Raw genomic sequence first — 14,730 nt, forward strand, 5'->3', positions numbered from 1 at the left:
TATATTTATTTTTTCCTTCCCTGGTTTTTTTCCCCTCAAATACTTGTAAACCCCTGTGCTCAACAATTAATATGTTGGGTGGTTGTTTCTTCCCTACTGTTTGTATTGAATGCTTGGCTCTATATGAAATATATTACATCAGATTTGATTAGACTTTGTTTGTTTTGTAATAGGTGAGCTTTTGATATTCATATTTATTGCATATTCTAAGAATTATAGTGGCATTTCAATGAATATAATGATCTAGTTTAACTGATGGTCTTTCTAATCATTCAGTAATTTCGATTGTGTATGCTTGAGATGAATCATATAGATTTATTTATTGGGTGCAATATATAGCTAATTGTGCAATATAATAGATTTGTGCAACACATTTTATATGTATATATATATATATATATATATATATATATATATATATATATATATATATATATATATATATATATATATAGATAGATAGATAGATAGATAGAATATGTTCACTAACTGTTGTGCAATATAAAAACATGTGCAATATTATTATTCTGTAGGTTCTAATGCTGCTATCACTAGCCTACATTGCTTAACCTTATTATTACAAATAATTTAATGCTGCTATTTTATTTGCTATGTAAAGCTCATTCATATGTGCCAAGGCTGCTTTTAATGTCTGTTAGTGGTTAATTATTTGCTTTAAAGTCCTTAAGCCACATTATCATAGCTGACTAACAATGTCTTTGTTGTGTTAACCAAATCTTCTTGCTCCTGATTGGTAAACTGTTAGTAACTTGTATAAACCATTTCTGGGTACTGAGCATTTAATGTTAGTTCTCTGCTAACCCATCTTGATTGGTAAATCTCAATGGTCTTTAAACTATTATTCAATATCTTCCTGGGTTATGTTTTTTCCTCCTAAATGCCACACATTGCAGTTAAACTACCCTATGCTCTGATCTTTCCAGTCATTTATATAGTTATAGACTTTTCAGTTAAATGACTGATTTATTCGTGCTTTGTAGGTAAATTCATATTTAGTTAGTTGCTTTGTTTGATTTTTTTCTAGCAGTAAAATGTATCATTTCTTAAATACTTTCTGTAACTGTTTGGAAAACTGATAACCTATCAATCTAATGATTACGTAAATCTGATACAGATAATAAATGCAACAGTACCACAGTATAAAATTAATGATTATCTGTCTATTAAACTGGGTAATTAGAGTTTATTTTGGTCAATCCTAGTAAAATCTACAGGACCAGCTGCCACTACTGTTCTAGGATTTCTTAACAGACAGGTAGCAATTTACACTTAAGGAAATGCATTAACACATCCCAACTCTGGAATGTAGATCACAAACTTGTCTTTTTGCTCTTTGTCACAATGCTACTGTTGTCATTTTTTATTAACTCCCCCCCCCCAAATATTATCAGCACATATATATGAATGACTGACCGAAAATGTTTCAGTGCAAATTAGCGCAATTCTTTATGAACACTGTAGCTTTAAAAGGGAGAAAAAAATAAACAAATAAAATGTGTCACCAAAATGCAAATACCCCCTTCTTCAATTGAGGTAAATTACAAACTAGACAAGTCTGCATCCATTAGTGTGCCACTGCTTTAAAAACAGCCAAGCCTTTGTTTGGGAGTTGCAGTCTAGGAATAGTCTATGAAAAGATCAGGGATTGAATATATTCCTATAATGCTTCTGGAAAGCACAGAACTAGCTGCATTGAATACTGAAGCCCTCTTTTAACCCACAGAACATGGGGAAAATATTTATAAATTTAAGTTCTAGAAACTTGTTTGTTTAAAACCTAAATGTTCCTAGTAAAATTGCCTGTATATGCCTCATCTCTGTCTGGATATATTTGTTGATACAGTAATTCTGCTTTGTTCATGACCAGCACGCCACTGGTAAGTAAGGCTGTATTTTATTCCCGGATATAATAGACTTCACGATCTCAATAAAAAAAAAAAAAACTCCTATTGCCGAGTAATATGCAGTTCCCTGTGAACTTTCAAGTTTTTGAAAGAATAGTGTAAATATACATCTTGGTTATCGCTTAAATAAAGCAAATATTTGCCTTATTAACGGAAAAATTTCTGCTAAAGATCGCTCTGTCCAGTAGAGGAAGAAGACATTTCACGTGTCTGTTTATTTTTATTTTACATTTATTTTTTACATGTATTTATGTTTTTATTTTATTCGATAATTCACTTGATGGTAAAAATAGAATATCTTTAAAAGGTGGACATAAAAACGAAGTATTCTACAATTTAGCATTTTTGGTTTTTCAGGTAAGCATTTAAATATTTAGGAACATTTGTTGTACAATAATTTCTAATTATTAGAAATTCTCTTGACAAAATACTATTGTGACCAGATAGGTATTAAGGGAACAGATTGCTTGTAAGTCCCATTCCCCTAATTGAAGTGTCACTGAAGTTATGGACACTAGCCAATCTCACCTTGGCACACTGCATGTGGTTGCAGCCCTCATTCTTCTGAATTGGAGACTTGCAGTTGGCGCAGGGTTTGGAGTTGGTGAGTAACCACAAACAGTTGGCTGCATCTTCATAAGCCTCATTCACGCCGACTACTTCAGGAGATTACGAGGAATGAAAATAGAATAGCTTAATAGTACATAATCAGGAGTTCCACATGATTTTTTTTTTTTTTTTTTTTTTTTTTTTTTTTTAACAACAATGCCTTTCCTAAGCTTTCTTAGACATATTCACAAATGTAATAATGCTGATAGAGCTTTGGACACACCATCCCACAGAGCCTGGCTTCTGATCAGGCTCCAAAGTGGTATGGTTGCAGATATAAGGTCTACAAAAGGCCACATTTTTAACTAAAATGTCTCTTCTCTCCACAGCAAAACATTATTAAGCCATACTGGATCAGGTTTTAAAGAAGACAAATCTTTACACCTCTCTATTAGCTGACTCAATACACTATATTTACAAGCCCACTGTTGCCAGATTTCAGTCTGCTACTGTCTGTCTTTCTTACTGTCACATGCAGTAGGGTGTAGTGGGATGCAGTTGTACAAATGATTCGTAGCAAGGTGCAGTAGGATCACACACAATGTATCCAGTTTCTTATGCCAGTCTCACTGCATCAGTGCTGCAAAACTTTCACTCAATGAGTACAAATTTTCATTTTAGCCAAGTAAGCTTATTCAAACGTGTTCTTTTTTTGTATTTCTGTAAAATCTTCCAGATTTTCCATATAGTTATGTAATATGCACCAGAATTAACTTGCCCTTTTGTACATTCAATGTCATTTTTTTAATTGTAAAAATATAAAAAAGGCTGTTAAAAAAAAAAAAGAAAAAAAAAAAAAGTTAGTGAATTTTAGTTTTCCATGCCACTCTGTAATTAAATTGCACACTTCCTAGCCCAACCTTCCTCAACATATAAAGAAACAAACAAACAAAAAAAGACTTTTAGGTGATACAAGCTCTTACGTTCTTCTGGTTTCATTTCTGAAACTTTCTGCAACCACATCTTCCAGGTTTGGCAATCGCAGGGTTCATGGGCTTCTCCTAGACACTCCCTAGGGATAGACAAGAAGATTTCAAACTGCAGAATTGGAAAAGTCTAAATCGTTCTAACTACATATGAAATTAAAAACAGTTCTAATTAAAAATGTCAGGAAAAACAAACACATATTTTGGCTTATGCCTTCAAAAAGACTAAATATACATTTTGCTGATCTGAAGATAACAAGAACATGACATTACAGAGAAGCACAAAATGTGCAAACTTTCCACTCCTTTATCAGGATGAGCAGTTGTTCTTAAACGTACGTATTTCAAGCACAACGACTACTTAGCTCCTGAACCAAACCATAAAATCAGTTATCTGATTAAAATATATCTGCTATTCAGTGCTGACAACAGCATCTGTCATTTAAGGAGAACTATTAAAGCTACGGCTACAGTGTCTATTGACTGTACTGAAAGTAGAAGCGTACTGAGCAACCCCTTCCTTTATAAAATGCAAGACAACAATGACAAATATATCCATACACATAATGCTACACTATATCATCGCCATTTAACAGTAATAACACTGTGTTGGATTACAGGAAAATCAATATAATGGGTTGTATTTTGGTCTGTAATAAAATCCTAACTTTCTTAAACAAAAAATGAATCAAGATACTTCTCTAGGTCCTTCAGTCAATGGTATGACTAATTATGCACTACTAAAAACGGTCTGATGAAGCTTAACGCAGCAGGAGTATTCTTGTTAGAAAAAATAAATAAAAAAAACCCTGAACCAGCCACTATGTTGGTGTACAGTATCCTGGAAAGAGAAAGAGCAAGTCTCCAGGCATTCATTAAGAAAAATGCTACTGTCACTGTACTTGCAAGTGGTGTTAATGATGGGAGGGAAATTGCACATCTGTCACTATCTAACAGCTGGATGCTAGATAGTAACTGGCATTGACACAGAAACTGCTGTGGTAGCCCATGGCTACTTAAGCATTCTGTTCCCAGCACTGTAAAGAACACTATAGTGAACTCCTCATTACTTTAATGCAGAGTGTACACAAATAAACCAAACCATAAAATCAGTTATCTGATTAAAATATATCTGCTATTCAGTGCTGACAACAGCATCTGTCATTTAAGGAGAACTATTAAAGCTACGGCTACAGTGTCTATTGACTGTACTGAAAGTAGAAGCGTACTGAGCAACCCCTTCCTTTATAAAATGCAAGAAAACAATGACAAATATATCCATACACATAATGCTACACTACATCATCGCCATTTAACAGTAATAACACTGTGTTGGATTACAGGAAAATCAATATAATGGGTTGTATTTTGGTCTGTAATAAAATCCTAACTTTCTTAAACAAAAAATGAATCAAGATACTTCTCTAGGTCCTTCAGTCAATGGTATGACTAATTATGCACTACTAAAAACGGTCTGATGAAGCTTAACGCAGCAGGAGTATTCTTGTTAGAAAAAATAAATAAAAAAAACCCTGAACCAGCCACTATGTTGGTGTACAGTATCCTGGAAAGAGAAAGAGCAAGTCTCCAGGCATTCATTAAGAAAAATGCTACTGTCACTGTACTTGCAAGTGGTGTTAATGATGGGAGGGAAATTGCACATCTGTCACTATCTAACAGCTGGATGCTAGATAGTAACTGGCATTGACACAGAAACTGCTGTGGTAGCCCATGGCTACTTAAGCATTCTGTTCCCAGCACTGTAAAGAACACTATAGTGAACTCCTCATTACTTTAATGCAGAGTGTACACAAATAAACCAAACCATAAAATCAGTTATCTGATTAAAATATATCTGCTATTCAGTGCTGACAACAGCATCTGTCATTTAAGGAGAACTATTAAACTACGGCTACAGTGTCTATTGACTGTACTGAAAGTAGAAGCGTACTGAGCAACCCCTTCCTTTATAAAATGCAAGACAACAATGACAAATATATCCATACACATAATGCTACACTATATCATCGCCATTTAACAGTAATAACACTGTGTTGGATTATAGGAAAATCAATATAATGGGTTGTATTTTGGTCTGTAATAAAATCCTAACTTTCTTAAACAAAAAATGAATCAAGATACTTTTCTAGGTCCTTCAGTCAATGGTATGATAATTATGCACTACTAAAAACAGTCTGATGAAGCTTAACGCAGCAGGAGTATTCTTGTTAGAAAAAATAAATAAAAAAATCCCTGAACCAGCCACTATGTTGGTGTACAGTATCCTGGAAAGAGAAAGAGCAAGTCTCTAGGCATTCATTAAGAAAAATGCTACTGTCACTGTACTTGCAAGTGGTGTTAATGATGGGAGAGAAATTGCACATCTGTCACTATCTAACAGCTGGATGCTAGTTAGTAACTGGCATTGACACAGAAACTGCTGTGGTAGCCCATGGCTACTTAAGCATTCTGTTCCCAGCACTGTAAAGAACACTATAGTGAACTCCTCATTACTTTAATGCAGAGTGTACACAAATAAACCAAACCATAAAATCAGTTATCTGATTAAAATATATCTGCTATTCAGTGCTGACAACAGCATCTGTCATTTAAGGAGAACTATTAAACTACGGCTACAGTGTCTATTGACTGTACTGAAAGTAGAAGCGTACTGAGCAACCCCTTCCTTTATAAAATGCAAGACAACAATGACAAATATATCCATACACATAATGCTACACTATATCATCGCCATTTAACAGTAATAACACTGTGTTGGATTATAGGAAAATCAATATAATGGGTTGTATTTTGGTCTGTAATAAAATCCTAACTTTCTTAAACAAAAAATGAATCAAGATACTTTTCTAGGTCCTTCAGTCAATGGTATGATAATTATGCACTACTAAAAACAGTCTGATGAAGCTTAACGCAGCAGGAGTATTCTTGTTAGAAAAAATAAATAAAAAAATCCCTGAACCAGCCACTATGTTGGTGTACAGTATCCTGGAAAGAGAAAGAGCAAGTCTCTAGGCATTCATTAAGAAAAATGCTACTGTCACTGTACTTGCAAGTGGTGTTAATGATGGGAGAGAAATTGCACATCTGTCACTATCTAACAGCTGGATGCTAGTTAGTAACTGGCATTGACACAGAAACTGCTGTGGTAGCCCATGGCTACTTAAGCATTCTGTTCCCAGCACTGTAAAGAACACTATAGTGAACTCCTCATTACTTTAATGCAGAGTGTACACAAATAAATCTATAGGATGCAATATAAAATAATCTATTTGTAGGTAATTACATGTTAATTCCTTATCACTGACTGGTGCACTTTTTGAACCAAAACAAAGCAGCCCCACTGTCACAACAAAGTATCCGGATTTGTACACGTCAGCCTTTGCCACACTGTAGAGAAATGTGATGATACAAAGTAAGAGGACCAGCCACTGAAGTGACAGAGGTTTACAGCTCCAAGTCAAGAATAATTGGGTATAAGTGGCGGTTTGAATTATGTGCTCAGTGAACTATGTATGTATGTATAGAAAGTAAAATTTCAAGGGGAAATTACTGAGTATGAAAGAGAAATTCAAAGACATGGTTGACAGATGTATATTCTCTTGCCAAAGCCTGATATAATACATGTGCTGACCTATATTTAACTTATGGTACCTATCGTAAGGTGATGGCTAGGAGGTGAGCATAGTGACCTATATGACAGCAATTGGTTTATGACAAGTTTCTTAACAGATAAAAGGAAACAGTTAAGGGGCCCCATCTTATTTTAAGTATAAATATAAGTATAGTTATGTCATACACCAGAGCCTCCCAATAGAAAACAGGTAACCTTGGCCATTACCTTAAATCTGCTGTTTGATGCTAGTGACTGCCTTACATAACTAAATGAAACAGAAGTTTATACATGTAACTTTGTGCATTGGAATCAAATAAATGTAATCTTGTTAAGTTTCAATTAGGAGTCACTTGAGTCTCAAGTAGAACCACAACCCTACACTTCGGTAGGTTAATATCATCTGCAAGGTTTGTATCACAAACTACATGCAGTTATAGTCAAACAGTACTTAAATAGTACTTTACATATGTGATGCAAATATTGTTACCACAAGCAAACCTACAACCCTGTGGTACTGACCAGCAGAAGAGGTGGCTCTTTCCACAGTCGACTGCAGGTGCTCTTAGTAAAGGGAAGTTTAGTGAGTCAGACCCAGCGATACCAGTCCCCGGCCTTGTTAGCCGAACTGCTCTTTCACAGCCTGCTGTGGGACACCACCTAATGGCAGGGTTGTTTTCTACAAAAGCCTGAAAAGCACATGAAAAAGAAAACTGTGAAAAACCATGAGCACTGAAGCCCATTCACAAAGCTTTAAGTTTACAGACTGTTTATAAAATATTTTAATGAATATAATACAGTTTGATACCCATGACACTGTTCTACAAAATAGAGAACTATATCAGTGAAGACTGGGTTTGCAGGTACAGAAGCCTATTTTGTTTTAAAACAAATTCGTATGTGTTTATTTGACCACAAAAGCTTATCTGACATCATCACAACAACACTCTTACTGTACAGCACCTTAATGTCAAACTGCAGGTAGCGCTTGTCCATCTCTCTGGAGACCACGCTCTCTATGACGTCCACAGGAACCAGCTGGAAACAGTCATAGGCTGGGCAGAAGATGTTATGGGCTTCTCCTTCCTGGATCTTCAGATTCAAAAACCTGACAGAAAAAGACACAGGGAGAAAAGGATACCGATTTCATTCTAATTATTTTAGAAAGAAGATACAGTAGCTTAATAGGCAACCGTAAGCTTATGATCAAAGGCAACCTGAACAGAGGGCATGACTCATTAAGATACACATGATTTATCTTGTTATCTTCATGCATACAGAAGCATAATATGTATGCAAAACAAAAGTAAATTATGTTAATAAATGGTAAGCCAGGAGACAATACCAATTAAAGTGACATCTCACTGTGCGGCATATACTTTGAGGTTTCACTGTGTTGATTTTCAATTGGTTTTACGGACGTTTTGCAGTTTCCAGACTATCAAGAAAATACATTTATTTTGTATGAATATGTACTAAATTTTGGATAGGTCTGAATTAAGAAAAATGCCCATAATGTCCAACACTTGATTAACCTGAAGCACTACAATTTGAAAAAAGGAGGTAAGAAAAGAAACAATTATAATTTAGGAAGACATACAAAATGTACTAGGTAACAATTAAAATGACATTTTTTGCCCGTATTAAAATTAAAGTAAGTTAACGCATTCATTAAAAGGAATAATTTAATTAGAAAAATGTAATGCAAAATAAAGATTTGGAATGTAATCATTTTATATACTTGATTTTACAATGTCATTAAACCTACATCTTCTCCTGCGGAAGATTGATATGAGTGTCTCTTAAAAGCAGCCTAATTTAAATCATTGACAGAGTAAGCTCCAGCTGGCCTTCCATTAGCGTCCATTCTCACTTGGCCCTGATAACTCGGAATATGAACAAGGCAGCAGCATTTTACTCAGAGTTATTGATCCTCAGTGCATGATCAATGACTTCATACTGAATTTCCACAAATCTTTAGTGCTGAGTGCTAAAATGGGAAATTCATTTGTTCACTGTGTGCTGAAGGTAAAATGTAAAAAGTATGGCATTCAAGACCAATTATTCAATGATATTATATTCCATATCAATAACATGTAGAAAGTATATATTTTAGTAATAAAAGCTCTCACTAGGAAATATGTATTCTGTATACCTTCGTTCTTTCCTTGCTGTCAATCAGCTCCTTCCTTCTACTGTATCCTTTTCACATCCTAAACTTTTTTTATTCTTAAACTTCTGTTGCTTTAACTCAAGCAATGCAAATTAACTTTTATTCAGCCAATTTTTATATTGGTAGCGTGGCATATAACATTTGTAAAACTAAAAGACCAAAGGAACTAACATCATCAGATATATTTGAGCTGGAAAAAAAGAAACTCAAGACAAGGCGTATCTTAAGACAAATATGCACTGATGTCCAAGTACAATTTATTAAATGCAAGATTTGCAAAACAATAGTCTAGTAGAATGTTTAAAATATCATGCTTAAATACATTTCAACTTCAAACAGAAAACGCAATGACAATGAATAATAGTTCATCTCAATAAAACAATACAATCAGAAAGGCCCATGGATGAAGATAATTAGTGTCACTATATATACATTAACCAATTAAAAAAGAGACCAGCCAGCAACCATCAACCTCCCTCTCTGACCATTTGGTGTGGTAAGGTATTTACTTGAATTGTATGAAAGATGTTGTCTCAAAGTTTCAAATAAAAAATCTTGAACAAAGCGAGCTAAAAAAAAAAAAACAACATCACCAACCACTTTCATTGGATACATGCTTGTGTTCAAGTTGGCTGGATTGTGACACAATTCTATGTATTTAAAAAAAATATCTTAGCTGGCATCATGCAATTTACAGTACAAGTTTCCATTTACCAACTAAAAACAGAATTGATTAGTCAGGCGTGGATCAAGTTGATAACCAAATTTCCTCGTTTCCAATCCTCGGGTCAATCTTAATATTTTATTTTTTAAATGCTTGCTTTGATGGATATGGTACCTGCAGCTGCAACTCTACAGCAATTTAACAATGTTATTCAGAAAACATTAGATGCATAATTGTAATTTTAGCCACCAAAGGACATGGAAATAAGTACTTCACTACCTCAAACAACATACCAGTACTCACCCTTCCCAGCATGCCCTGCAGAACTCGTGTCCACAAGCCATGTCCACTGGGTCTTCGAACACAGTAATATTGCACATGCAGATGCCACACTGTGTTAAGAAAAAAAGACATATATCATACTTAAAAACATTTAGATCAGTGTACTAGTGGATTGAGGAGCAGGATCCCCATATACAGGGTGATTAGAAAGGTGCACTGATGTGGTAAACTTACTTTCTAAATCACCCTGTATAAAGGTGTAATCAATATTAACCAAATACTTTAACTTGCATAAATGGTTTACTTGAATACATATTACACAGGTTGGACAAACAGTGGTCCCTGTGAAGAAGTGATATGTAGCACACAAATGAAAATTGTGAACTGCAAATGGCATCCGTAACATCTTCCTGTCACAAGTTTCTGTCATGATGGCGAAGAGACCAGATTTTACAAAGATACAGGTGGATAGTAAGCAGTTGTTGGGCCTGCATATCTACGTCCAAGATTGAAAAATTATGTTTCGTAAGAAACACTGTCAACATATTAGTAAAGTAATAGACTTTGATGCATAATTTCAAACTTCACTTTAGTAATATTTGTGTAATTGTAGGTAACCATTGAGGAATTAACTGTGGCCCTACTGACAATGATATGGCTACCGTTTCTAATATTTAGTTCAACTCCTGCACAAGCAAGGGCTTCCAATATGTATTGGGTAAACTATGTAATAGCCGGGAGCTGTCTAATGCTGTATTTGTCGGGCCATCACTTGGTGTCACTTAAAGGTGTCAACAGGGGGAGGGGGGTGCAGTTTCTGTGCAGCACTGTGTGGTTTGCATCTATTAAAAGAAATGCAGACCTGACACTTAGAATGCTTTGAAAAAAAGTTGAGTCATTTACACAGCAACACTGGACAATGGAAACTGAAAAGCAAAGCCATTGTTCCTTAACCACACTACAGCTTCTGTCTAAATGAAAGAATTGTCTGCAAAGGCACTGTGACATTTTAAATGAACTTTTGAAGCAGTTCAACTCTAAATACAAGGCAAAAGCTATTCAGGCTTCAAACAGAACATTATTGTTAATATTCTAGATGTAATAATATGTATCTTTGTGAAAATATTTCAAGAGGAGAAACTGATAACATATTGAACAGAATGCTAACCTGTTCATTCTGCAATGGTGACTGGCAGCCCATTTTGGTATGAGTATCTAGGGCAGTTCAGTCTCGCCAGTAAAGATAGTTTAAGAAGGTACGGACGTTTGCTAAACATTACAATGCTTACCATAGGCAAGTCCTCATCGCCGGGTGACAAGCTGATCTCGTCAGGGGAGGTGACAGAGGAGCGGGTGGTGCGGGGGGTCCGGGGGGATGGCAGGGTGTCCCAGGCATTGTACCCTGTCGGGGGAGGGGTGGGCATCTGAACACCTGAACGCTGGCAACAGTCCTCAGCATTAGACATCCATGCTTCAAGCAACTTCTCCCTGTCCCAGTCTGAAAGAAAAATAGCCTTGTATCAACACTGGATTAACCATAGTAATACATTAAGCGTATGCCTTGTAATTGTAAACCCATTAGAAAAAAAAAAGACAATTTGTTTAAAGACTGCAAGAGAATTCTAAACATTACTAACATGCTAGCAAAGAATCTTCTACAAAACAGTGAGCATTTAGGCCTTGTATTAATGCTAAACCTTCAGTATCGTCCTTTGTCCTTCAAGGAGTCAGACTGAGATCCATCACTTAGCGCAGAACCACCAGGCATATCTCCCCAAACTCATTTCAAACCCACCTGTTTAGCAGTGCATACTCTTGACAAAAAGGACTGGTATGTTATTAGGAATGTCTTTTTACTTAAATCTATTAAGATATGTATCTTTAGGTTTGGTCTGTCAAATCTTTATTTTTAGAGACTTCAAAATCATTTAAAACAGCATAAGCTTAGCTTTCTACACTATAATATATTGTATTGTATAATGTTTACAAATATATGATTTCAGTGCAGATTGCCACTAGTGTCCTCAGACTGGCAATCTAGTGTGTTGCATTAGTTTTGATGTTTTTTGCTGCAACAGCTGTAGCCAAAAGTTTTACATCACTTAGATTTTTAAAATTGGATCATTGTTTTTTAAAAAAACAAAAAACAAAACCTACATGAACATAATTTAGATCTTTTATTTAACATCATTTAATCAAATATACCACCAAATCATAACACCAAAATCAACTGGATGCCATAAAAGTAGTACAGCATTTCATGTTAGATTTTGAAATGTCACATTTTTCAATATGTCAGTACATGGAAAACCACAAAGCGGTAAGTAATTCAGTATGTTAAATGTAATATTATTTAGCATTTTTATTCGACTTTATGACACAACATTAGTTAATTATGTAAGGTGATGCAAATCTCTTGGTCATAGCTGTAAATGACCAAACTACAGCCATCAACACCAGGCAGAAGGATATCTACATCATCAGATGAAAGGAAACAATTAATTTACAGTAAAAGAAGCTATATCTTAGTTTGTAATGAAGATATATTGAATAATGAATAGTGAATAGTGCAGCTGGCGGCAAAGGTAATAACTTGTGACAGCCTAGAGAGCAAGTTTACAGGAAGAAATAGACCCCATTGGGGCTGGCAGGGGTTAGCCACCCTAGCTGGCAGTATCCAGCTCTGTGTTTTCAAATGGAACAGGATACTGGAGACACCCGCCTAAGGCTTCTAAGAAATTAAAGAGAAAAATATCCCTAGAGTCTGCAAGAGCGGGGTCAGAACAGAACTCAAGGTTTGACAACACAGTTAACAACTTAGCAAAGGACTAGCTCAAGATCTGCAGTTAGCAAAGACATGGAGCACCAGGTTTGTGTCTGTGGCTGAAGGAAAGTGACAAAAGTAGGGGTTTGAAGATTCATCAAGGGAGAATGAAATGCTTGAGAGAGAAGGGACCAGGCCCTTGCATTGATCTGTACTTTTTACAAAGTCAGTCAAGTCAGTCGAATGAAATTCAGCATCAGGAAGCAAACCACAGTTTGCAGGATAACATAAACACAACTAGCGAGGAACCTAATGATCCTTGTGAACCTGGTCAGATGAACCAGCGTAAGAGAGAAATGAACCTCAATGGGCAAAAGCCTGGAGTTAAATGGCCAAGAGCTTCTCAGAAAACAGCGTGGGACACACTAATGACCAGGTGCTGTGATGTTAGTACTAGCACTAGTAAGACCCTCATCTTGAATATTGTGTGCAGTTCTGGTCACCTCGCTATAAAAAAGATATTGCTGCTCTAGAAAGAGTGCAAAGAAGAGTGACCAGAATTATTCCGGGCTTAAAAGGCATGTCATATGCAGACAGGCTAAAATAATTGAATCTGTTCAGTCTTGAACAAAGAAGACTACATGGCGACCTAATTCAAGCATTCAAAATTCTAAAAGGTATTGACAGTGTCGACCCAAGGGACTTTTTCAGCCTGAAAAAAGAAACAAGGACCAGGGGTCACAAATGGAGATTAGACAAAGGGGCATTCAGAACAGAAAATAGGAGACACTTTTTTACACAGAGAATCGTGAGGGTTTGGAATCAACTCCCCAGTAATGTTGTTGAAGCTGACACCCTGGAATCCTTCAAGAAGCTGCTTGATGAGATTCTGGGATCAATAAGCTACTAACATCCAAACGAGCAAGATGGGCCGAATGGCCGCCTCTCGTTTGTAAACTTTCTTACGTTCTTATGTATGGCCTTAGCACTGGAAGACAAGCGCAGCATGACCAATCAGTTGCCACCAATGCCAGCAATATATGACACATGAAGAACAACATTCCTCCATCCAGGGAAGCCACCTCCAAGAAAAGGTATTAAAACCAAAAAACTAATCTAGGACAATTGGAAGCTGCTAGACTGGAAAATGCTGGCATTTGTTGGACAATGGCTTATTTTCCCACCTGAGATTGCCACCATTAACCTTCGACCTGATATTGTCTTGCGGTCTGGATCAGCACACCTTGTCCACCTGGTAGAATTAACAGTGCCATGGAAGGATGCTGTGGATGAGGCGTACACAAGGACAAAACTTTGGTACACTCAACCTGCTGCTGAAGCGGAACATTGAGGATGGAGAGTCCAGGTTTACCCAGAGGAGGTGGGTTGTCAAGGATATGTGGCATGCTCCACAACAAGGTTTCCCAGAGACATTGGATTCAGTGGTCTACAGTTGCGACACATAATTAAGAACTTATCTAAAGCAGCAGAGAAGAGCAGCAACTGGCTCTGGTTGAGACGAAAAGCTTCTACTTGGGAACCACAAGCGCAGTAGAAATAAAAAAAAAACCTTGATGTAAAGGAAGGTAAGTAAACTGGGATTAACTGAGTGGGGGATGGAGGGAGGTGATGCTGGGACACTGTCAAGCCCTGTTAAGGTTTTGTGGGCTAGTCAGCGAAACACCAAAGATGTAAAGTGCCCACGGTTGTCATGCTGATGCATTAGGGAGGCTGCACTGTGGTTGATCCCTGGAGC

At 36.3% G+C, this 14,730-nt stretch overlaps 1 protein-coding gene across 6 annotated transcripts in view; it reads right to left on the bottom strand.

Moving 5' to 3' along the window:
* The window catches only part of LOC121313169 (ankyrin repeat and IBR domain-containing protein 1-like), a 78,383-nt gene that overhangs the window by 12,593 nt on the left and 51,060 nt on the right, over positions 1 to 14,730 (bottom strand). For 5 of the 6 annotated variants that reach the window (XM_041245448.1, XM_041245446.1, XM_041245449.1 and 2 more), the window contains exons 6-11: positions 11,500 to 11,708; positions 10,232 to 10,320; positions 8,055 to 8,199; positions 7,614 to 7,780; positions 3,458 to 3,546; positions 2,454 to 2,584 (exon numbers count right to left, since the gene is read on the bottom strand). In XM_041245448.1, coding sequence (XP_041101382.1) covers positions 2,454 to 2,584; positions 3,458 to 3,546; positions 7,614 to 7,780; positions 8,055 to 8,199; positions 10,232 to 10,320; positions 11,500 to 11,708 — 830 coding nt within the window. The remainder of the gene's footprint in view (positions 1 to 2,453; positions 2,585 to 3,457; positions 3,547 to 7,613; positions 7,781 to 8,054; positions 8,200 to 10,231; positions 10,321 to 11,499; positions 11,709 to 14,730) is intronic. The other variant, XM_041245447.1, reaches the window with a different exon arrangement.

The sequence above is a fragment of the Polyodon spathula genome, chromosome 3 (genome assembly GCF_017654505.1).
Source record: "Polyodon spathula isolate WHYD16114869_AA chromosome 3, ASM1765450v1, whole genome shotgun sequence".
Classification (NCBI taxonomy): domain Eukaryota; kingdom Metazoa; phylum Chordata; class Actinopteri; order Acipenseriformes; family Polyodontidae; genus Polyodon; species Polyodon spathula.